Consider the following 26,673-nt stretch of genomic DNA (forward strand, 5'->3'; position numbering starts at 1 on the left):
ATCTAAGGTGGAGAGGCATCTAAAAATGAGGATTCTGGTGTAGCTTACTAAAAGTGCTTAGCTCCCCAACATGTTTTCCAGAGTACCCAAAAAGGAGGAGAATATATCTGCACAGAAACGGCACTTGCAGAAATGCCTTCAAGTGACTGGTGATAAGCAGAAAAGTGTTTTCCATGGAACAAAGCTATGAGTACCTGCCTGAATCCTTCTGGTTAGGTAGGAATCTGATTCTTACACAGAGCAAGAGTTACATCTCACAAAATTTTGGGGGGGGATATAAAAAAAAGAAAATTAAAATAAAAAGTTCTATATATGCATTAGAAATAAGCTGGAAATAAGGGGAAATATGGATCTGCTGACTGAGTGGGGAAGAGTTATGATGGCTTGACAAAGTCCAGGTGTTCGATATCCGGTACTTGATACCTTATTTAGTCTTTAAAATAAAGATTGGTTTGCGTGCATAACGCAAGTTTAATAAAAGGAGAGAAATGCATGCCAAAATGGCAAAAATGTTAACGAATGTTCAAGCAATTTAGACATATTTAAGTCAGCAGAGCCTGATGCTTCCTTAGGCATTAAGGAAACTGTTGAAGTAATCTCTAAACTAGTAGCAATTATCTTTGAGTACTTGTGGAGTAGGTCCCAAGAAATTAAACACAGGAAAGCTTAGAATACATTAAAAAAAAAAAAAAGTTAAAAGTAGAAGCTGAGGAATTATAGACCAATAAGCTCACTTAATGCCTGGAAATATTTAACACCAGAACAGTTTCCTGCCTCCTTAGGTATAACAAGTTCATAAGACATAGCCACCATAAATGTGTTACTGACTTTGCCACGTCAATAACAAAGAATGTCAGACCCATTTGGTTGCCTTCATTGATAGGCTAACTAACCTGGCAGGTACAGGGGAGAAAATGAATGAGATTCCTCCTGATTTTAGGAAGGTTGACATGTAACAGGAATTTTCTATACAGCAGCAAAGGAAATATGTGGAAGAGAAACTGAACAAAATTAAAATCTGCCCTCAGATTAGTTATGAATGATTCACTGTCAAGCTAGAAAGGCACTCTGAACATGGGCTGTCAATGCATTTCTATTTGCTGCTGTATTAATGACTTGGATGACAGAATAAGGAAGATACTGATCAAATCTGAAGACACCAAGCTGGAAGGAAGTATTTGCAAGTGCTTCAGAGAATGGGATCAGAATTCTAAATGGTCTTGATAGACTGATGGAGCAATCTGGAATCAATGAGATGAAATTTAATACAGACAAGTGCAAAGTGCTACTTTCTGGAAGAAGAGAGTAAATGCATAAATATGAGCTTTGAAATAACTGACTAGATGGTGTTTCTAAAGAAAAGGAGTCTGGGGCTGCAGCGACCAAAAACTGAGTACAGGTAACATAGTGACAAGACAAATCTGACTCTTGGCAGAGTTAAGAGGTGTTATAAAGAACAAGGATTACTCATTCTACTCAGCATTTGCAGGAATTTTGCTCTGTTTTGCATGCTATACTTTAAGACAAATTAGGAGGATTATAGAGGACAGAAACAAGATACATCAGAGGTTTAGAAACTTTATTAAAGTGAACAAATATTAAAGGATTATAAGTTTAATTTAGAGAGAAGCAACATAGTAACAGTACTCTAATAGTTAAAAAAACAGATACAAAGAAAAATAAATTATTAACCTCGGCTGGAGACAAGTTGGATAGCCCATGAGAAATTGTGAGCACTGACAGTGGCCCATGGGCAATGTCTAGCATAGGGCTATGAACCAGACACTATTCTGGGGTTCCCACAGCCCACATTGGCAGGGAGCATTTTGATTTCATGCTGCATCTTTCTTAGTGATGTAGTTGACAAGCTTGGCTTACGATGGTTCTGAATATCCTTTTCTATGGCAAATCAGTTTGCTGCACTTCTTACTAGAGTCACCCAGGCAAACATCAGCATTTCTCTTTGTGCTCTGCAGATGTGCTTTGTACACTCTATTCCAGAGAAAATTCCTTTATATGCATTATGGCACCACATATGAAAACATGATCAGTCTCTGAATCTCCCATGCTGTCAAAGTCCCTTTATTATAAAATTCTAATAAAAGATAAAACCAAGACATTTGACACAAATTGAGGGTCCACACTCCAAGAATGGAATGACATGTTAAAGTGGGTGAAACAGCCCTGTGCCTCTAAATCTACCCAAAATGTCTTTATCCATGAACAGCTACCACATGAATACTTGTTTAGCTAGCTAGTTAAATACTGTGTCTTGACATTTCGGTCTTGAACGTCCACAATATTTTTACATGACTTCTTCATGGAACAGTGAGCAATCATAAGTCCAAAACAAAATACAGCAAGGCTAGGATTCAGCACTTTTAACTTCAGCCTCTGAAAGCCTAGGCATCCACTCTAAGTCAGTTGCTTTGGCTCCTTCCACAGTCAAAGCAAAGGCACAGGACCTGGCAAAGAGCAGTTCATTCCATTGTATCATGACTGTGAAAGTTTGGTAGATGAATTGCCCCTCCCAGGTTCTTATTTCTCTTCTTTGATTATAAATAGAGCTTTGGTGACCGGCTTAGACTAATACCTAATTTAAAGTTAGGAGAGACTGATTCTATTATAACTAACTGAGCATATTGCTTCATCATCTATATTTACACAGATCTGAAGGGTCAAAGACAAAAGAACATTGATTAATATGCAATACATATAGAAAGTAAACAGACTTTTAAGAGGTTGAAAATGCTAGATATAAAGAGATAGAGAAAATTAACTTTGGACTAGAAACATAAAGAGAGACCAAAGGTAAAAAAAATCCAGCACTGACCTGAGCAATTACCAAGACAAACATCTACTGACAAGCTCCAAAAGTGCCCCAAAGTAGGAATTTACTGAACATTAAGTACATGTTCTGTAACTTCTGTATGTTCAAGATAATAAGCAGTTTTTAAAATAACACAATTAATAGGTCTTCTCTTGTGACTGAAATGTTAAAGGCTATTAAACAAGGCCTTAAAAGGATACAGCTATATCAACAACTTTAATTAAGGAATATTGTAAAATAAATACTTTAAAAATAAATATGCCCATGTACAAAGGATGCATTTTGCTTTCCTGATGATGTAGGCAGAAATGACCTATGATGTGTTTTATACTGATTGTTACAAGACGTTTTCCAGAAGAGGCAGTTAGAGAAACACGACTTTCATAAAAGAAACATGACTCCTTTTCACTGCTTCTCCTTGAACTGTGCACCCTGCACTGAGACTCTGCAGAACTTCCATTACAGATGGAAATGCTTCTGAAAGTCACCTTCACTATAGTTACCCAAAGCAATCACAAGCCTTGAAGTTTACTCATGACAGTGGCTTTCTTCTTCTATTTCTATCAATAGAAGACTAATTACAACACCTTCTCAAACTGAAGTTTAAGATGATGCTTGGTGTTACAAATTAAATGTAAGGCATGGATATCTGAACAACACAGTATTCACTCATATATAGTTGAAGAGGCCTTGGCAGAATTTTATTTGGTGAATCACCCGTTTCTTTTATTTGAGACACTGTCTGTCACAGGTAGTATCCTTTATTAAGCTGATTTATCTAAGTGATACAACTGGTCACTTTTCAGATAACATTAAATTTTCAAAAGCTAAACCGACAGTGTGTATCAGACTGCAGGGAAGTATATTATGAATGACTTAAGGCAGTTAGACATTCTTTGGTTAATACTAGTGAATTATATGATTAATAGATTAGTAGATCTAGAGCATTACTATTGAATTATTATATAGAAGATCATGTTTTATATCATTATTAAGTCCTCTATTAAAAGTGAGCTATAGATTTGATACATCTCCTACTGCATCAGAGCAAGAGCAGTTTCCATCTTGTAGCAACTGCTTTATTTTACTCTGAGACCCATTTAGGAAATTCTAAATTGCCTGTATTGTCGATATTTAAATAAAACAAAACCAAAACAAATTATAATTGGACATGCTTTCTATAAAATACTGGCAACATTCAGAATGTCCTTAATCAGGTATGACGTCCATGCTTTTTTCCAGATAAAAGAAGATATTTTTGCAAGGCTTTTTTTCATTGCCTCCCCCCACTCTGTACTCTTCTGTGCTCTCCTGACATATATTTTGTGTTTCAACCCTCCCAAAGGCTTACTGTGTCAATAGAAAAAATAATTTTAAGAAAAAAAAGAATGATCTTTCAGACCTTTTACAGAAAATATTTCAATGTGTGTAGAAGTGTGTGGAATGTGCAAAGAGAACTCTCTAAAGTAAGTGTTCTGCCTTTACACGTTATTATCAGATGTGTGGAGTAACTACCTAATGCAACAGAGAAGATGGCAATTTATGCACTAAATGGTATTATTGAATCATTTGCCTCTATTGACACATCCTCATTACTCTCTATAAAATACAGTATCCTTTCTAGCCAGTGTAGAGAGCAGAGAACAAAGGAGACTACGGTGACCTGACATCCAGGCACCCAGGAATTCATCCAAAATTAATCTGCCTTTCCTGTAAGAGCTATTTGTTCAAGTGCTGCTTGGCACCACTTACAATACCTCTAAAAATGTGCTACTGAGACACCTGCATTAACAGTTTAAATATTAACCACCTCCTATTTACTTTTGTTGTCTCGTTCGTCACAGTGGAAAGAAAGCAGCATGTGGGGTGTGTGTACATGTGTGTGTTAAAGTTCAAACTATATCTCAGGAAATGAAAAAAGCATTCAGCTTTACAAAACAGGTGGAAGCACGACAGAGATTTATAGAGGATGGGATTGGTTACCTTGGAAACAGGCTTGAATTCTTTCATCAAACAAGATGCTCAGTGTTGACCTATTTCCAACTGCTGTGTATGGATTTAAGGTGGAACTTTTTGCAAAGTTTATACAAAAAGGTCTTCCTATCAACATTGAGTATTTGTGTACTGCTAAATGCATTACTTTTTTCCCTCTACACTTCTAAGCCTTTAAAGTGAGAAAGATAGTTGAGAACAGAAAAGCAAAAGGGTAGGAGGATGTGATAATCTTGACAAGAATTTGTTTCCAATGTATTTGAAGTACTTGTGAACCCTTAAAAACATTTTGGTCAACATATTATCTTCTTTACAATAACTACTTAATGAATATCACTAAACAATTGTTTATGGAAACAAGTCACTCCCCATCCTATTACGGAACTTACAAACCTGAGATAAAGTTCCACCAGATATTTAGCATTATTTTCTCTTCCACAACCTCAGCTCCAAAGGTTTGTTTTATTTTTGTAAGAACTGACATTTTACATGGCATTTTTACATGAAGCCTATTACAACTGGCACTCAGTTCTGATAGGACCTTTAATGTGGTGCATTAACAACAGAAAGGTAACTGTGACTGAAACAATCTACCTTTCTCATCATATCCTATTAAACTTCAGGGTATGGGAAAGTGAAAACAGAAAGGATCATTAATGTAGGAATGATATACGCACACAAATACAGATGGAGAGCATGTGTACAGCACCATGTGTTACTAATTTAGGGATCCTCCTAGGTAGCCTGGATGTCCAAGTGATACAATGCAACGCAGCATCACACAGAGACATGACATCAGATCCCAGAAGCAGTCAGGTTGCTTGCCTGGTGCGTATACCAGTTATCAGCTGGTCTGAACTATTTTGGGTGAATTTACTCTCTGTTCCTTGGCATCATGGAAAGCCCAAGCTGGGGAATGAGCAGAAAGAAAGGAAAGCCAAAAACTCACAAACTGAAATTCAACTGAACCTCATAAAGGAAGAAAATAATTGGGAACTGCAGAAAGCCATACTGTGAAAATAGGATTGGGTTGCATTCCTCATGTACAGTTAGTTCACATCATTATAACTAAGTGATAATGTAATTTTTAGAGCCATTCTTAAGGTCATCATATATATCATATTTTCTGAAGCCATCCATTTTTTAGTAATTTCCAGGGAGAACAGATGGATTTGTTTGTGATAGGGTATGTTTCTTGCAAGGAAATATATTAAAGGTTATATGTTTGCAGCATTCCAAATGCCAAGATTTTATTTCTCTTAAAATTTCTCATAAAACTCAGCATTTTCTTTGAAATACCAGCTCTTGAGATTGTGATATTATATGTAATTTTTTTTAAAGGGATATTATTGGCCCTCATGGTCCTTGGTAAAGGTCTGAAAACATCTGAAACACCAAAAAAGGTGTAAAGGTACCTCAGAACCTCAACCCATGGAAACAAAACAAAATGGAGTCCTTTGCAAGCTACACAGTCCCTTTCACCGCAAAGTCTCACCAGTTTTAAGAGAGAACAAAATATTTTCTTCACTCTGATATTTTTCCCTCCAGTTCTTACTTTGGTAAATAATATTCTTGGGGAGATAAAGGAGAAGATTATCAGACTGACTGAAATATTTTGTTTTAGTTTGGCTACAGAAACAGGACTTGCCCAGCCCAATGATGTAGCCAGCTGCAGGTCAGATAGGATAAGCTCCCTACTTGTATACAGGGAACTACTTGTCTTTAAAATGCTGGGCACATATCTGGCAGAGCATAGCTGAAAAGTATTATCAGAGCATTTATTTCTAGGTCCTTCTTCAGTGTATACTGTGTTCAGATCAGATAATTATTGACACTCTTACAATAGAGTTTAAAAATCCATCATAAAAATCATTCATATGGACAAAGTGTCAACAATTAGGCTATAATCTCTTTGCAGTTCATAATGCCCCCAAAGTCCAATTGTCTGCTTTTCCTGTTATGTATTGACATACAAGTACAAGTAATATATTTTACAGACCTCATTCTCATATCCTTCCATTATTCTAATTAAATCTGTCTAGTTGAATATTAACACCTTCCTTCCTAGGACATCTCTCAACAGTGTATCATCACAGATGACATTTTACCTAAAACAGAAATCTTTTGTAAGTTAATACTTTCATGTTTGTGACTCCATTCTTCCCTAGATTTTTTTTTTTTTTGGTCATAGCTCAGTACACATCAGCAACATCAAAAATCAGATTGAAATGTATGCCGGAAAACTGATATTGCACAGGCTGCTCATCAACAGCACAGTTGCTTAAGCTGAAGAGCTGAAACCCAACTATTTCTTCAGTTCTGAATATTGAAAAATAGTATTCTACTGGTAGATCTTCCAATTACTCCTTGAACAGTTGCACATATTTGAAAATTACAATAAAGCACTCTGGATGTATGATTTGTGTGAGGTATAGCCAAAATAATTACACAATATTAATGCTGATCTATAAATGACCTACTTTAACTTGCTCAAGGAATACAGTGGCAACGTCCTTTTAATCACCAAGAGAAATAACATGCTGGCTGAAGTTTTTTTAGATACTTTAAAAACCAGTGTCTCTGTCTTCTTTAATGTGTGTAAGACACCAAACGTTGGATGTACTTTGCTCAACAGACACTCTGGTGTTTGTTATGTTTCTAGTTTATACTATATTTGCCACTTGTTCACTAAGTTACAGAAACGTGACTACATGGTATTGTGTTTAAATAAATGGATATTATGAATTAGCTGCTGCAGTGAATTAATACACTGAGCAAAGCAATAAATGTCTGGAGGAAGAAACAAGCTCAGCTCCAGTGTATTTTATTTTCATTTTTCATCTCCACAGTTTTATATATGTCAGGAGGCATACATTTTGATATATTTTTACTGTGAATGTCTTACAATTTGTTTGGAATTTGTTTAAAACTTGATAGGCTTATATTCTTGAATCCCTTCCCCTGGAGGTCTAAAGCTCTGCTGACGACGTCAAGGACACCAGTGCTCCAGGAAGCTCGGCTAGCCCTAGCACGTGCCCTGGCTCAGCAGACCGATTCCTGTGGCTTCTAAATACAACAACTTGCTCTGGCTTTAAATTGCCCCTGGCCTGGAGGCTGAGCAACGCTGCTCTTTTGTGTCACGGTGAGCTAACACAAAATGTGCACCACTTGTCAGCCATCAGTGAAGACATGGGGAGTTTCCCAAAATGGGAAATGGCTGGAATAAGTACAGCCAATGCTGCTGATGTGATGAAAGCCAATCAGAACCACTTTATTTCTCAATTCTCTTTCTTCAAAAAAGTAAAATGATTCTTAATATTTTTTCCTATCCTTCTTAAGCACAGTTCTCACTATTCACACTCTTAACCCCCCCTTTCTTATAGACATTTAATTTGGGCCTTTTATTTTTCACTCATGCTTTTTTCTTTATTATATAGTCATCTTCCCAAAGCCAAAGCCCAAAGAAATAATCTACATCCCCCAAATATCCTAATTTAGAACTTTATGTGCACAGAGAACAAGCAGAAAAACACAACAAAATAATTAGTCACCTGATTTAACAGAAAAGATTCAATCTCATTTTCTTCATGTCTTTTGCTTCTTTCCTCCCTGTCTAAATCCTAAGCAAAACTGAAAGACATTCCCATCAGACTTCATTGCTAAAGCTCAGAAGGAAACCATGTACTCCATGGTAAGGTATGTATACATTCTTTACAGAAATTTTCTCTTTCCACTCCCTTAGTTTCCTTGGGTTTTTTTATGAATGCAGAATTCAATTTAAAAAAAAAAAAAAAAATCACCAGGAAGTGGTAATCAAAAGAAATGCTAAAAATGCTGATTAACTGCTGAATATTAAATAAGCAATACTCCAAGCATTTATATTTTTCAGGCACTTAATTAGGAACGATTGGCTGATTTAATCCTTGATGGCCTTAGCTACAGCTGAAAATGAGAAAGTAAAAGACATTTAAAACCTGATTTTTAATACTGTGGAGGACTTTGGCTCTCTCTGCAGCAGGTTCTTATGCGTATGAAGTTGGCCATGGCTGTAAACAAGGAAAAAATCAAAAAGGAGAGCAACCAATGTAATGAATCAATAGTTTTCAATTAAGTATACCTAGGAAAGTGTGACAGTGCCTTCAGCATAAACAAAAAAATCCAAAAAGCAATACAGTGAAAATGAAGGTAATGAAACCTGTATTGACTGATTGACTTCATAATGCTTAAAAGTGAATCCAGACACTTGTGTTTATGAGCATTTCCCTCCATAGGATTCTCATGCAGAATGTATTGAGTTTGTTTTTCTGTTCAAATCTTATCATGTAAGAAAAGGAGTGCTGCACTTCCTGGAGTTTTTAATTAATAGTCATATCAATGATCCCTAATAAAACCCACTTAAATCTATTCAAATATCAAAATAGTTACTTTATGATGCCATTCACCTCCTTGTGACTTTTACTACTAGGAGAAGATCCCTGTTTTCAAAATCGAAATCAGGATCTTTAGTCCAAGTCAGTCAAAGTCTAGGAGAGATCGATGTTGACTCCACTACAATAAAGCACTATTAGGAGGGTGAATAAGCATAGGAAAAACAGAAACAAATTGGACGTGTACATACATCATGGAATAAGACAGCTAATTATTCAAGTATTCTACTAAATAAGAATAAGCCTACATTATAATTTGCCTTGGCAGGTTTTGCAGCTTGTAAAGCTTCATTTTTATTTATTTCCTCCAACATCTTCATGAAAGAAAATGAAATCTATAAACTAGTTTCAATATATTGTATTTTGGTGAGACTGCTGCACAGGAGAAGACCTTTGCCTTTACAAAGGTAAAAACCACCTGCATGTAATAAAGCTGTGACAGGGACCCACACAATCCGTGGGATTCTACAATAACATTTTAGTCCAACATGTACATACAGTGCAACTTTACACTGCAAAACGCTCCCCCAGTTCTGCCTGACTGGCTGGGCACAGACAGACGCTAGCAAGGTCTGTCCATGGCTAGGGAATAAGCTGGCTGCATATGAGGCAGCTTTAGTCTGGAACCCATAAAAGCAAACTTAAGCACTTCCTCTGTAAGTGATAATAGGACAGAGGAGCATGGCAGACTGTGTCCAGCTGTCCTCACTTTGCATACCTTGTGGAAATATGAACCGCCTTAACCTACCCAGTAATTTAAAGTAAGCCTTTACTTTCATCACCTTTCTGTAACTCATAGGATGAGCTCTAGTACTTGAAATCCTTCCTTCAGAAAGCAGTGTGGGTCACCAGTCATGCTCAGGGAGAAAAGCTGACTGTGTTCTTACAGCAGGGTGCTGCCCATATGAGTGGGGATAACTGTACTTTTCCAAGCCATCCCAGCACTTATTCTTGGATAGCACAGTTCTCTGCTGTTTTAAGCTGAGTGTGCTTTGAAAGTGCATTCTAGCCCTTAGCGTTCAGGAAATGATTTTGTGGAGAAAGGACTGTCATTATCAGCTTCAGCTTTGTGCTACGAATATACCAGATGAATATTGAAACACCTTTGTTTGGTCTTTTGCTGCACTATTTTCAAGATAACCTTTGCTGTCAGAGAAGTCAGCTTCAGCAGTTTATTACATAAAATCGGACTGAAATGCAAGAATGCTGCTTCAGAGACTTTCTAGCAGTATGTATGTGTCCACGAGTGGGCTCTGGCAGACCCTAAGTGAAAACAGAACCATTCCAAGACTTGTTTAAATAAATTTTACAAACCTTCTTCTACTTTATGAAGTGCTCTCTGTCTGCAGCATTCTCCTTCTCCCTAGCAAAAGCCTTTTCCATTCCTCCTTTATCCCTTCCCATGAAGCCTTTTGCCAGTTAAGTGAAGAGGGGATAAACCCCATTTTTGGAAGAGGATCCTCAAGAAGATGCTGGTGTTCCAGACTCAGGAGAAAAACTAAGAACACAAATGAAAATGAAGATGTCAATAAGCTAGAGGGTATGGAAGATAGCCACAGAGTAGTGAGAAATGATTTTTAAAGAGCTGCAGTGGAGATTAGGGGGAGAAATCAGCATGAGGGGATGTATGAATTAAATAAAGATCAATAACAGAAATACCAAACAAAGGCAAGCTTCCAGCAGCAGTTCCCCAGTGATTTTGGTGTGTGAGCCCTCCTGCTCCATCCAAGTCACAATCTGAAGACAGGTGCTCAAGCTGTGGGGGATTATCCATGCTGCCTCATTCTCCAGCCCTCACTCAGCTCCCTCTGATTAGTGGCATTTTCTGGTTCTTGCAGGTCCCTGTCATACCTCCCACAGCCCTGTGACCCCTACTCTCGCTGCGAGAACTGTGCCCCTCAGCAAGAGCTGCTGCCCTTCACCTGCTGAAGAAGCTGACTTGAGGAAAGCTCTGAAGGATGTCTGATCACCTTCCAGTCCTTCTCTACTAGAAATATATCTACTTTCCAACATAACTAGCACTCTTGACAAACACCTTTGCTTCTTCTTGGCTGACTTGGAGGACCTATATCTTTTTTCAGATCCCTTCTTTAAAAACCTTCTTTCTGTCCATTTGGGATTTCGCCATCCTCTCCAAAAAGGAGACAGGGCCTCAGACCATTCACTCACTCTGTCTGTACTCCCTGTTTGCTGTGCGGGTCAGCGCTTTTGGTCTCTTTAAGAGAGCCGCAGTTTTGTCACCCCCTTGCACAGTTCCCTTCTGCCTCATGCGACATTTCACATTAAGCTGGCAGGACAGCTCTTGTAAGCTCTGACTGGATTTTCCTTGTCTGACTTTGTTGGGAAACAGAGAAATATTTAAGTATAGAAGTGGAATTAAAACAAATTAAGCTTTAGCTCAAGGCTTGCAGTTTAGATAGTCTTATAAAAGAGCTTGTAACATATCCCAAATTCCTTGAAAATATGAGCCCTGGAAGTTCTCTCCTTTGGGAGGGCAAAAATGAAGACACCTAAGTAACTATTTAAATTTTAAAACCTTAACTTAAATGTGAGGGAAAGATTAGTTTTTGTTTTCTTAGTAACACACTGGATCCAGAAGACTGTTTTACTGTGGTAGACAGTATGACAAGCCCTTTAACGACCTCAGATAAACCCAGACTTCCCCTCTAGCCATCGTACCCATGCTTTTGTTTATATATCTAAGCTTTGACTGCAGTAACTAACCCAGTGAAGAGTCTCCATGGAGACTGAAAAGTCATTTTAAACACCCATGACTTTCAGAATATAAATCTCTCTTAACAGATATTGTATGAGTTTTCAGCTAGAGGCAATATTTCCTGATCTTTCTTGGTTACTCTTGTATTTTCTGTAATCTACTCACGTAAATACACATATAGACAACAAAATTCTGTGAAGATTATAAAAAATGAATAAGCGTTTGTACTTAAGATGAACTACCAATATTGGTTTTCCTTGATCTATGAAGGAAATGTCTTTAAATCTGCTTAGAAATAGAACTTTAACTGCTATGTAAAGTGTTGAGCATTTGTGGTTTAAAAGCTCAGAAAAAACGTAGATTATAAAGGCTGTACTAAATAAGGAGAGAGGCTAAGATGGTTAATTTCAATTTGTGCATCTAAAAATACAATAAAAAAGTGGTATTTATTATTTCTCTCAACTTTTCCACAGCTTACACACATGTAATTTTAATCTATGTCTCTCTCTCTCTCTCTCTTTTTTTTTTTAAATTTGCAGATGCAGGTTATTTGTGGGTGACTTGTCACTGGGTCTTAATCATGTGTTTGCCGATTCTCTCCCAGCAACCAAAACTGAAAGGACTGGTATTAAATATTACATCAAAGGAAGGTTTGCATCCCCATCTTTTCTGCCTGGTTTGTATTTTGTTCTCTGCTTTTCTCCCAGAGGCTGTAACATTCAGTTCTATTATCTCCCTGTTTGTAGCAAGGGAGCTGTAATATGCAGGCTCCTCTCACTGACTAGCAACAGAAACTGCTAGAGTCCTGTTCTTTCTTCAGAATTGTTTTGAAACAGAATTTATTTGGTTTTTTTTCTTTATTTTTGCTTCCTTTAGTACACTTCGCCTCTGCTAATGTACACACACAGCTAAGTGCGAATATCATGTGTTCAATTAATATGGATTTCCTACAGAGTTTTGCCCTCCAGGAACAACAGGAAAAACAACCACCTCACATGACAGATGCCAGTTTTGTTGTTTAGTGTACATCTGAAAGGCACAGTTTAAAATGTAGATATGGAAAAACTGGGGACTTCATGCAGATTTGTCTCTGTCAAACCGGGCCTGAAATCAGTTTTGTCAGTATTATGGTTTTTCAAGGGAGCCATTCCCTAGCAATTGTTTTTTAATTGATATAACACTTTCTTTTCACTTGCTGTGAACAAAGCACTGTAAATAGAGATTTATAGCGCAAGTGACAGGAGGCAATTCAAGATAAAATACATTGATTTATTCTTCCCCTTGGAGTATGTTCCTCTTATGATGTGAACAAGTAGAGGGGAGCGGAGAGCTTATGAAAGCCTTCCCTGCTATCAACATTGGACAGCTACAACTCTTCTCATGATTTCATGTGTGAATCAAATTTTAGCTGCATTTTTTTAAATCCCAATGGTGGCAAGAAAGAGGAAAGGATGGAGTGAGGTCCCTATTGTCCCTAGTAGAGTTAGAACTGACCTGATGTGTAGCAGCATCTGCTTCTCCATACTTTGCTCGGTGTTTCCAGGAGTTATGCACAGACCCAGTGCCTTCTAATTCCCTCTCTCCAACTCCACTGAAACCATAGTTCACAATCTCGTGCTGAAGCACTAATGTATAGATGAAATACTTGTCATGTGATCACTGAGTTTTCACTGCCTGACCCCTTACAATGAACATCCCTAAATTGCTGAGGCTATGTATGCTGGGTTTTGTCACAGGGAGAACTGCAATGACTCTGCAGGACTAATTTGTATTTAAAGTCTATACTGCATGAACTAAGCACTGCACAGTGACATCCAAGTTTGGGTGGAGCAAATTAGCTGAAGTATTGGAAACAGTGTTATCCCAGAATCTCGCTGGGGCATCTCAGCTAGCTTGCATCTTTCTGCGCAGCATTGCATTATACAGCAAGGGCAACGGCAACACATCTTTCACTGAGATGGTCCTCAGTTGTTTGGAGGACAGCACAGAAGAGGATTAAAGCAGAAAGACAGTCCCTCCTCTGGTCCCTCTGGGGAGTTTTATAAGCAGCTTGTGACCTCCAAGGCTCACTGTTTTCACTCCCAGTTTGTGCTGGTTTCAGCTGGGATAGTTAGTTTTCTTCCTAGTAGCTGGTATAGTGCTGTGTTTTGGATTTAGTATGAGAATAATGTTGATAACACACTGACGTTCTAGTTGTTGCTAAGTAGTGCTTACACTAAATCAAGGACTTTTCAGCTTCTCATGCCCTGTCAGCAAGAAGGCTGGAGGGGCACAAGAAGCTGGGAGGGAGCACAGCCAGGGCAGCTGACCCAAACTGGCCAAAGGGATATTCCATATCATAGAACGTCATGCTTAGTATATAAACAGGGGGGAGTTGGCTGGGGGGCTGCGATCACTGCTCAGGGACAGGCTGGGCATCGGTCGGTAAGTGGTGAGCAATTGCATTGTGCATCACTTGCTTTGTATACTCTTTTATTATTGTTGTTATTACTATTATTATTATTATTTTCCTTCCTTTGCTGTCATATTAAACTGTCCTTATATCAACCCACGAGGTTTACTTTTTTTTTTCCCAATTCTCTTCCCCATCCCACTGCAGGGAGGGGAGGAGTGAGCGCATGGCTGTGTGATGCTTAGTTGCTGGCTGGGGTTAAATCATGACACAGTTCTGCAAGGGTATCACATGATGTCTGGAGAAATTAGGTGCTGTTGAAGTATGTTTTCTGCTAAAGCCTATTTAATAAACACACAAAACCTTGGCCCAAATAGAAGACAGGCTTTTCTGTCCTACTTATTCTCCAGAAAGCGAAGGGCCCTAATGCCTCTTGTATTGTGGGAAACACGACTGAGCACTGGGTAGAAGCACAACCTTGAATTTGGATTAACAAGATATTTTCCCTTCTTTTTCCTTATTTTATAATAACACTATATTCATAAACCTAGAATTCAGAAATGTTTATTTGTCTTTAACATACTGTCACCCGACACTAAGGGGACAGACAGGTTCTTTTAGGGATCCTTGGCAGAATGATGACAGCACTAAATCGTAGTTACAGTTAAAGCTTTATTTTCTTAACAGAAATTTATGATTAGTATAGCATAGAATTTACGATTAGAATGGCACAGGATTTCTACAAGCAGAATCAGTGTAGTACAATCTATAAGTAGCGTAATACAGAATTTATATTACAACTTATGATCTCTAATCACTTAGACCTTAACTTAACTTAACATACGATTTCTAATCACTTAGACCTTAACTTAAGTTATGATTTCTAATAACTTAGACCCTCTGCAGACTGGGTCAGATCTTAATACATGGTTTGCCGTATCAATATAACAAGCATAATCTAAACTCAAGAATCATATAAAAGAAGACGTGTCACTCACTCAGTCCTCGGAGGACACAAATGATGGTGGAGGCATCTCTGGCCACTGTGGGGTCCTGGGTCTTACTGTCCAGCAGCAGCTCCAGTCCAGGTTCTTCACTTAGGACTTGTAACTGCTTAATTTTACAGGCAGTGCTCTGGGTGCCGTTACGCTTCCCCATTCTGCGATGGGGTCATCACCACCTGGTTGGCTGGGTGCCTGGGACTTTCAAGGCCGGTGAGGAAGGGAATAATTGGCTTGGTGGCCAGGAATCTTAAGGCCAGTAGGGAGGAGAAGAAGAAATCTGTTTGGTTTGTCTACTTTGTTCACAAGACCTTCAGGGCCTGATAATGAGGGGAAAGGGAATGAATACGTGACCAGCTTGGTCACAGAGAATGGCCATTTACCTTATAAAATGGTGTTAGTTACGCTCACCATATTACCAGGGGTTTGGAGCCTGGGGTACCAGTCACACCTGCATATGATAAAAATAGATTTCCTGATGTAAACTCCTCCTTGAGGCTGCAGCTTTGGATTTTTTGTAACAATCAGACAGAGCTAGGTTGTACTGCTTTTACAGGTCTGCTGGATTCGTACCAGACATAGCCTGTTCAGAAAATATCTGTGTCCTGAGCTTCCTAAGAAGCTGAAATATATACAGTTCTTCAAGTACCACGCAATCTGCTCTGGTGGCCAGCTGGAATCTACCACCATAATAGTTTTAAGATCTGTTTTAAGTCACTGTTCATGACTTCCTTGAAACTGAAATTCCCAAAAGTTACATTGTTCATGCCCTGATATTCTCTGTGTGGATTTGGCAGTGGCTCAAACAACAAATGGGACTGAAAAAACTAGACTTTTTTTTTTTAAATTGAAAACATTCATTATTAACCATTCACGACGAATGTCTTAGTTTAATAGTCAAGGCCTTGCAATATTCTGATGAAAGACACTCTAAAGGTTGCTTCATTTGCAGGCCAGACCTCAGTAGCATTAAGTTATGCTTTGAAAATAACCACTATTATTGGGTTACATTGCCATGTCACTTTGCAGTTGGGGTTTCAATATAAGAACATTGACAGCAGTTCTCCTGCTTGATCAGAGGGCTGAATTCCAATAAAACTTATTGTACTCACCCATGTACAGCCTGTATCTCACATAGCGATCACCCTTTTAAAACTGCCAATGCTTGACACTCTAAACAAGCTGTGTTGAAATCAGATGCAGAGGAAAGGAGGAATCAAAAGCAGAGGTGCTAGCAGGAGAAAGGAAGCGGACTGAGGGGAGGTGAGGAAGCTAATGGGGGAGAGGGAACTCAGTGTTAGACTTCTTCAGACTGCCCACAAAGCTGTACACTGGTTTGCTGCTGACTCACATGGTCTCAGTTTTGTTGACTTTTTGAATGAATAACCTCCAGGCTGCATGAATGAAACTGCAGCCTTTAGTGCTACTGACATATATCCCAATCCACAGAAGATACTGCAAATCTGAACTCCCCCAAAGGAACAGCTCCTTCAGCGAATCTCAAGGTTTGAGTTTGGTGCAGGAGCCGTGATATTCCTCTGAAGTTAAGAATAACAGATTTGGAGAATTAGAGTATGGAGAAAAAAATCTTCTGCAACTTGAGCTGAGAATGGGAACTGTTTAGGGACGTTACTGAGTCACTGATAAGACTCACATGTTGATGGCTGGCAGCAGAGCTTTCATTTGGGAACGCTGAGCAACGGTGTAACTTTGTCAACATGTACAGTTACAGAGAGATAAAAAGTGTATTAGTGACTGTTCAGCCAATAAAAACTATCATTGCCACAAGATTTTATGACATTTATTACTAACAAAAATAAACATTGTGAATTGATGATAACATGCCAGGTTTTGTTTCTTTTGTTGCTGGCTGTGTCTCTCTATAAAATAAAGAGACAGACTAGACTAAATATTGGAATCAGTCTTTCATATACCTCCTTTAGCATACAGTTATATTGCCATGCTTAAGTTAGTTTGTTTATCTTCCTAATAAACTCCAGCAGCTCACCACTGGCCTCTCAGAGGCATTTTCCACTTTACCTTTCTGAAAAATAAAAGCATTATCATAGGGAAAAACAGGCAAAACCGAAAATCTCATTAAGGGTATCTTAGCATAGTCTAATTAATGGATAGCAGCTCAGCATGGCAGCACTTAAATATTAATCTGATCATCTGGTTTGCTTTCATCTACCTCAGCGTAACCCTCAGTGACCATATCTGAACAAGAGCAGGATCTGGTACAGAACAGAAGACACCTCCTTTATTTAACAACAGTTGTCTGAATGGCTGAGTATCTATATTGCCTCATCAGCCATGCAATAAAACGCCACTGTGAAATTTCCAGTCCAACAAAGCAAGTTTATGTTCACACTGTCACATCTGCACTATTACTATTAATTATTGATGTTCAGTTCAGTTACTAGCTGAGAGACAGCAGGCTACAAAATAGGTACGTCCTGTTTCTTGCTGTGCGATCATAAAAAGCAATGGGCAGAAACTCACGAACTAGAGGATAATTCTGCCACATATGCTCCCGGGAATTAGAACTGAAGTATGGGGATAGTTAAGCCAGACCTCTCCTCTGGCCAGATGTAGATAGCAGCCAGGCACTATTTGCTAGTTTGTCATGTTTTCCCAAATAAAACATTTTGGCGGTTTCATATCAAACAGGACTGCCACATTTTTATGAGTGAGGAAAAAGGGCCTAGGAAAGGAGAGATGCAGGCTTCTGTGGTGGGTTGACCCTGGCTGAATGCCAGGTGCCCACCAAAGCCGCTCTATCGCTCCTGTCCTCAGCTGGACAAGGGAGAGAAAATATAATGAAAGGCTCATGGGTCAAGATAAGGACAGGGAGAGATCACTCACCAATTATCGTCACAGGCAAAACAGACTCGACTTGGGGAAATTAGTTTCATTTATTACCAATCAAATCAGAGTAGTATAATGAGAAAGAAAACCAAATCTCAAGAACACCTTCCCCCCACCCCTCCCTTCTTCCTGGGCTTAACTTTGCTCCTGATTTTCTCTACCTCCTCCCCCCGAGTGGCACAGCGGGACGGGGAATGGGGGTTGTGGTCAGTTCATCACATGTTGTCTCTGCCACTCCTTCCTCCTCACACTCTTCCCCTGCTCCAGCGTGGGGTCCCTCCCATGGGAGACAGTTCTCCACAAACTTCTCCAACGTGAGTCCTTCCCACGGGCTACAGTTCTTCACGAACTGCTCCAGCGTGGGTCCTTTCCACAGGGTACAGTCCTTCAGGAACAGACTGCTCCAGCATGGGTCCCCCGTGGGGTCACAAGTCCTGCCAGCAAACCCGCTCCAGCGTGGGTTTCCCACGGGGTCACAGCCTCCTTCGGGCATCCGCCTGTTCCGGCGTGGGGTCCTCCACGGGCTGCAGGTGGATATCTGCTCCACCGTGGACCTCCATGGCCTGCAGGGGGACAGCCTGCCTCACCATAGTCTTCACCACGGGCTGCAGGGGAATCTCTGCTCCGTTGCCTGGAGCACCTCCTGCCCCTCCTTCTTCACTGACCTTGGTGTCTGCAGGGTAGTTTCTCTCACATCTTCTCACTCCTCTCTCCAGCTGCAATTGCTGCTGTGCAGTAACTTTTCCCCCTTCTTAAACACGTTATCACAGAGGTGCTACCATCATTGCTGATGCGCTCGGCCTTGGCCAGCGGTGGGTCCATCTTGGAGCCAGCTGGCATTGGCTCTGTCAGACATAGGGGAAGCTTCTAGCAGCTTCTCACAGAAGCCACCCCTGTAGCTGCTCCGCTACCAAAACCTTGCCATGCAAACCCTATACACCTTTCTTACTACTGTCCAGCTCTAACAAGAAAATAAATTAATCCCAGGAATTGCAGCCCTTATCTGTAGGGGTGGGGCCTGCAGAGGAGGTGCAGCCATGCTCATGATGTAGTTACCAGTCTGCAGCTGGTGCTAACAGACAGGCTGCAATCCATGATGCTGCAATAAGTCATGTCTAGTTATGGCCAACGGCAGTCCTAATCAACTACCATGTGAGCTGAAATTAAAAAAAAAACCTATGCAGTTATTTAAGCCACTCACTAGGCCAGTTAGGTCCAGTGGAAGTCAAGGGTGACTTAATCTTGCTGGTGAATTCCTGAAGTGTACTACTGCTATTAGCTCCACTGAGGAGCTCCGCTCAGCCACCAGTGACTGAGCAGGATCTGGGTGCGTGATTGCTATGAATGACTTCATGACTGTGCTGCCCGACCTCAGACTTGAGGGAAAAGAAAGACATGGAGCACCCTGAGAGAATTCTGTCCAGGGAGTATTTATTCCCTTTTCTTATTAGACTCCCCGCTGGCAGCATTAATATGGTTTGACGCAGCTGAGGACAGTTGAATGACACCCTGATACCAGGTGGCTGCCTAGTATCTAAGAAAATGACATGTCTATAGCGAAGGAGGTTCAAGGCGGGTGTAGGACCTTCTGCAGAAGTGCTTAGTCCCACAGCAAAATGAATGAAAGGAGCAAGTGTGAGTAAGGGCCAATAGGACCAAGAACCACATATGGATAACTTCAGTTCCACAAGTGTGTTTCTTTCTATGGTTTAAGAACATAAAAATAGGAAAGAATGAAAAATGTCATGAAAACTTAACAGCTGTCTTTCCTGATTAACTGCTACAATGTGTGAATAATTTTTTTTGACAGTAAACCTACTGAAAACATTTTATGATGAGGTTTGAACTTTTAAATCGAAGGTTTACTATTTTCAAGACAAAAAACATTTGGATAAGGATTTGCATAAATTTCCATGTGTAATATGCATATTTAAATTCAGAGTTTAGTAGAAAGAAAAAGATAAGAAAACATCTTCATCAAAGCAATGTTGTCCAGGCTACTGTGCTGTTTAAGCCTAACATCAGATATGTTATCAGGAAAAGCCTTTAAAAAAACAAGTGTATGTTCTCTTTTGTCACAGTTTTCCAGGCAAACCTAAAGCCATGTATTTGGCAATATCAGTGATAAGAGAAGGTAATACGTTACTTTCTGGCAACAATTTAGTGTCATTTTGTGCATAACAAAAGTCCATTTCCAATAGTAAACATTAAAAGGGAAAACTGTAAATTTCATGTAATTGCAATGACTAACAATATTTGAAATTGTAAAATGTGGTTTTCTTTCCTATATTTAAGTCTGTAAAGAGTACCAGTCCCCTTTCCCTTTATGTTCATCCATTGTGCAGAAGAAAGACTTAGACACAAATGAAAAAAATATACCAAACTGTGATTCTTTTGAAATATTCATCCTTAAATTTCACCCTCTTCACAGAATATAATTTGTGCAATATTAGCATTTCATTCTTTTGTTTTAAATAGGAGAATGACATGAAACTATCCACCAATGTGCAACTTCTTACACCTGCTTGGCTGAAAACTGTAACTATGTCAAAAAATACTTTATTTTTTAAAGAGTGAGGGCAATCAAAGTTTTTCCTAGGATGCTGTCCTTCCTGCTCCCATAGGCCTCAGCCAAAAATGCAGGAACAACCGATTCTGTAGACCTTGACAGGCTTACAAAACACAGATTGTCTGAAAACTTCAATAATTCAAAGCCTCTTTTAGGCTACTTCAGCCTTGTGTGTCTCCCAAGGAAGCATCCCTGAATCTGAGACTTCAGCAATGTGGAATTCTCAAATTTTGCATTCCTGCACAAGGAAGACCTCCACAGCAGTGTTTTCAGCAGTCACCAGACAATGATAAAGATATTGCTGGACAAACACTTGAAGTTGGGACAATGTTTTCAGGTGCAGAGGAGCAACTTAAAGTGAGTGTAAACAACTCTACACAATGTGCTCTCTGTCCCTGTCTAACCTTCGGACTTAGCAAAGTTTCAAGTCTAGGGTTTCAAACTAGAACATAAAACTTCAGGCTTTTACAACATGGTTTACATTCCTGCTCTTTCAGACCTAGCCAGAGACACTGCGTTAGAAATATCCTGAGTATAAATAACTCTTTGACTCCATTTCAGTCATTGTAAGTCTAGAAAGGTTGCATTTATAAAAGCAGGTTTAACTTCAACTCAGTTGAAGTTTATTTATTTTCCTGGCACTTCTGTAGAACTCAACACACTGAGTTGATAGCATTTGCAAAGATAGTACAAAGCCCTCACCCTCTCCTTTCTACCCTAAGGTGCCACTGCCATAAAGCTAACACCTTATGTGGACTGAACGACTAAGAGGAAAGGGGGCATAACAGCTCCTAGTGAAATGTAATGATGGAAAAGGCTAACAAATGTGAATGCTACAGGTCGTAGTATAAAAGAGGAATGACTGCAACCACTGTGATATTATAACTGAACTGAAACACATATGCATTGAAATGGCATGGATCCACTCTCAACATTCACTTATTTCCCCTTCAGATTTAATAAGAAGGAATTTTTAAGGAAAATCAGATTCCACTAGGCCAAGTACTTGAAATGTGTGGATGCTGTCTAAAGAATTTAGTTAAATGGGATGTTTTGGTTATTCCCTATTTCTAATTTAGACCTCAGTCAGGCAGAAAATGATGCCCTACAAGTGGTTCCTATTTACAGGAAATAAATCTGTTCCCAAAATCTGCATCTTTTTAGGGTGACATGACCAACATGCACCAAACTACTGCAAGGTACACACCTTGCACTTGCCACATTAGCTGCATTTCTGAAGGAAAAAGCCTCCTGGAAAAGGCAGCTTCAAAATCTGGGCAAAGCTCCACAAGAGATCTGCTGAGTGAAAGCATGTTTGATTTGCTGTTTCTGCTAGTAGCCAGATTTTCAGCACACATCCACTCTGCCTGAATAAAAACAGAAACTGCTGGTCCTTGTGAACTTCTGAAAATCTGTATCTATAAAGGAGAACACTGTTCAGTGCTGTGACCGCTGCCACTGGCATTTTCTTCAGGGGAAACATTCAGAGACTGATCTGAAATTGAAGAGAAATACTCTTCAATTATTTTATCAAAGTTTTTAAACATTTAGACTAACTGCTGATAAAGTCTATAGATGATACAAAAAACTTCCAAATGGTAAAAAATAATTAAGGACCTGTCAATTTTGTAGGTCAGTCTGAACTGTCTGCCAAGCTAGGCTCATTTAAACAGCATCTGTTGTAGTACGTATGAAACCATACAGTGAACATAGCTATTCAGAGAACGCAGGTTAGTTGAACATGCCTAGAAGGTAGCAATTCTGTAGTGACTGAACAGTTATAGGACATAAGCACTGGCAGTGTATTCTTAGCATCATCCTCTGGATGAGACTGAAGGCAATAAATCACTGTGTACATACAGCAAAACGATCAGAAGTAGCAACTCAAGATTTCTCATGCCAAAAGTTTTTGAATCTCAAAAAAAATCTCTATTTAGGTTACAACTTTTGTTGTTGCTGTCATTTGTAATCTTTAAGGTTTTTTTATTTTAATTAGGGAAGGTAAAATATGAATGTTTTCTGAAATGTCTGCAGTATGGTTGAAATTTATTGGACCTTCAAGTCATTGAGCTAAGCTTTTAGACAAAACCCTTTCTCAGTCTCACAGACTGGTGGACAAATGCTTGGCTACTATACTGTTGCATATATTGGTGCTAATAGGTTTAGATAAAATTACAGATACTGATTTTTAATGTAAAATGTTAATATTTTATTAATTATTAATTAATTAATAATAAATAATTAATTATTAACATATATATATACTAGTTAATAATATTTTATTAACTATTAACATTTTACATTAATAACATAGATATAGAATTTCTCACAGCTGAATAGATTCATGCTGACCTAGGCATGGTGTCTAGAAATACGACTAACCATCTGTTGTTATAAAGGAGAAATGTCAGCCAGACTTCAGACTGAAAAAAATGCCTTTCAATATGAGTACAACTGCTTTGAACTAACTGCCTTTAAAAAATCATCCCAACATACATTTTAAACCAAACTCTTTTATCCAAATCCAAAAGGCACCTGTAGATTCATTGTCCTGATTGCAGTACAGTTTCTAGACCAAGCCTTGAGGCTGATGTGATTTGAGCTTGGATTTGGCCCATTGTGCATGTATATGAAACAGCGCCACTGCCTTCAGAGGCACATTTATAACAGAAAAAAGCATTTTAAGCCCCAGAGAGGCTTAAAAGCTCCCACTCCCTCCCCCATATCTCACAAATGCACAGACACATGTGCATAGCCATGCTTGCTTTTCTGCAGCATTGGTAATTGCAAGTTTTCTTTAACTTCTCTCACATTCAGAAGCAAGCTGTAGTTTTGTAATTACTATCAAAATTGGAGCATGGGCTAATCAAAATCAATTATCAGCTGTGAGATGGGATGAATAAAACAGAGTAAGAACAGCAGGGCAGCAACTGGGCTCACGAAATTAAAAACAAAAATAAAGTAAACCTATGTTTCATCCTGACAAGTGAGGCACTCTGCCTCTCTGTCATCCCTTTTATCATGCAGATGACGGCTCAGTAGCTCTCAGCACATAATAATGCAATCCCTCCTGTCCACCAAATTTCTATAGTAGCTGCCAACTCTTTGTACAGCTTCTTGATAAAAATGATGGAAAAATCATATTTCACAAACCTATTTAAGAACTCCATAGTTTTTAAATATTTTCTTGTTTCATTTTACAGGGACTTTTTTTTTAATTAGTATGAAGCCTAGTTACTTTTCACCAGGAGACAGAGAGTGCCAACCATACTAGATCTAGGAGGCTGGAAAACAAACAAATGGGAAAATTAATAATAAGTACTCATATTTACACTTACTATAAAGAAACCTTTGTGTTGGAGGAAGCTAGATAATACATGGTGTGCCATCTGGTTTGCCCAGAGATGGGGCAATGAGATTTGCAATTACACTTGGTCCTAGACAGCCGTTATCACCCAGTTAAACCAGTGCTTGAACAGAATCAGCCCATGGAAAAAGAACAGCAGAGGCAAAGGAAGGAAGTGCCTCAGCTGGCAGGCCCAGGAAGAAGTGGTGCTGGCAGCCACAATGCAGGTTCAGCTGGTAGGTTGGGTGTACTCCTTGATTCCCTATTTTTGCTAAACTTTCACAGCAGCATCTATGAATAACACTTTCACCTACCTCCTGTTAGGTAGGAGATCCTATCTCGTATGCTGCTAAACAGAGCAGTACTCACAAATGTGTAACAGCAAGCACTCAGCATGATGTCTCCAGCTTGCACAAAATGGGCAGAATATCCCTTTGGCGTAACAAGTCACAGTGAGCAAACATATCTTCCTCTTTGAGTGTTAAGCAGAGACTCCTCTCAGATACATTCAATTGTCCAAAAGCTAGTTGTCTGGTCTAAACTAGTCATGTAAGCTTATAGATTCTCTAGTAAATGGAAAGAGATGCTCATAAGAGCAATTTCATGTAAAGTTGTACAGATAACTGATGGAGAGAAGGGGGGGACACACTCTGGAGTTGCCCCTTTCCCCTGGAGGAGTGTGAGTGACTACATCCCTAGTGCTTACGCAGGAAATGTTAGGCAACCCAAGATCCCATTTCTTGTAGAGCAGAATCAAGCTAAGGTTCTCAGTTCTTATTTTCAGAGTGGTGAATGACTAGGCTCAGCATATACAGACCAAGAAAAACTCCAAGTGTAGAGAGGGAAGGTGCTCCAGAGGGTTCAGTGACACTTTTTACCACAATAATAAGTAGAACAGTGTGAAAGAAAGTTTTTCTCTTGGAGAGTCTGAGGCTGGGCAACAATTGCCATTAGAAACAGACATCACAGGATCACTGCCTTTTACTTTAAGTGTGAAACATGTTTCTGACCTTGCCTGTCCTGAAAGAGGTACACAGTAGTGCCTATCCTAAAATAAATTTTTAAAAAGTCAGAGAAACATACTGAACAAATCACACACTCTGAACAAAATCCTCTCTCAAACACAGTTCTTCCACAGGAACAGCATGCAAGAGCGCACATGGAGCACACATGACAAATGCTATTCATATCACTCAGAGCACTGCTAGGAGGATCTTAGATATTAAAATAACTTGTGAAGGAAGAGATCACTGAGATTAACTCTAGCTTTCCTTTTGGGTCAGCTTTACTTAAAAAAAGCCTTAGATTGTTTGGATCCTGACTGAGCCATGTCTGGTTGAAATGACACACTTTTATGGAGATGTCTTGACATTCACATAATACAAGGTAATATAAGTACCAGCCATTTTAGGTTCTGCTATTCTGGTGAAGTTTGCTTATCATTTTTTCACTTGAGGCGCAAGACTGACAGCATAATGTATAACCAGCTATGGTTAAAAGCAACATAATGAAAACTTAAATTAAAAGACAACCCCCACACATGGTATCTCATTTTTTTCCATGAAATATAGAAACACTTTCTGGTATCTTAGCAGTTACTCTCCACACTAGCATGTTGCTGGTTTTAGCAGTATGAATAATGCACATTAACCAAAATCACAGAAAACACAATGGTTACAACGAATTATATGCAACACATTTTAAAGTATTCATTGTCTTTCCAGAAAAAACTCCCACCATATATTTAGGTATAGGAATGCTTGGGCACTGTATTTGGAAAGAAGTTTTCCAAAATAATTTACACCGTCACAGCAGGTGAGTGATAACAAATATTCTCTGTGCTATTTAATATGAATTCCAAGTTTTACTTACCAGTCCTGCACAGCATTGAAAGATTCTTCATTTGTGATGTCATACATTAAAATGAAGCCCATTGCACCTCGGTAGTAAGCTGTGGTAATTGTTCTGTATCTCTCCTGACCTGCTGTGTCCTGAAACAATAACAAACAAAATTTTTATATGTTGCAAATAAATTGACAAACAATAGAAAGAAAACTCTGGAATTCTACTCATAAAACTAATCAAGAGGGAGAAAACTGAGCATAACAGGAAAAAAGGAGAATTCTGCATTGGATCATAATAGAAGGGACACATCCATTCTGTCATGAGGTGAGAGTGGAGGGAAGCAGAAAGGCATGGCCCTCTGTCAGGTCATATATCCATGTCATTCAACCTGAGAGTCCAGTAAGAACCTTGTTTCCTGCTCCTGCCTTGTACCTTCCCAGTTTGACAGAGGGGACAGGTAAAATCTCATGTCCTGGACAAAATGCTGGGACAAAATAGCATCCTTGAGATCTTCATTATAAGATCAGAATGGTTGCTGAAGTCCAGAAACATCCTGACCAAAAAGGCAATGTCTAATCATTCTGTTCTTGTGATTTTAAGCCATTGGTGCTCATGTCAACTTTAGCACCAATACAGATCTGTGCTGACAAAAAAGCTGGAGGGCAGTGCTTTTAGAATAAGGATGAC

General features: G+C 39.1%; 1 protein-coding gene across 2 annotated transcripts in view; it reads right to left on the reverse strand.

Annotated features, from left to right (window-relative positions):
- RAB3C (RAB3C, member RAS oncogene family) overlaps positions 1-26,673 on the reverse strand; it is a 142,272-nt gene that overhangs the window by 45,810 nt on the left and 69,789 nt on the right. For both annotated transcript variants that reach the window (XM_050913353.1, XM_050913352.1), the window contains exon 3: positions 26,014-26,132. In XM_050913353.1, coding sequence (XP_050769310.1) covers positions 26,014-26,132 — 119 coding nt within the window. The remainder of the gene's footprint in view (positions 1-26,013; positions 26,133-26,673) is intronic.

The sequence above is a fragment of the Gymnogyps californianus genome, chromosome Z (genome assembly GCF_018139145.2).
Source record: "Gymnogyps californianus isolate 813 chromosome Z, ASM1813914v2, whole genome shotgun sequence".
Classification (NCBI taxonomy): domain Eukaryota; kingdom Metazoa; phylum Chordata; class Aves; order Accipitriformes; family Cathartidae; genus Gymnogyps; species Gymnogyps californianus.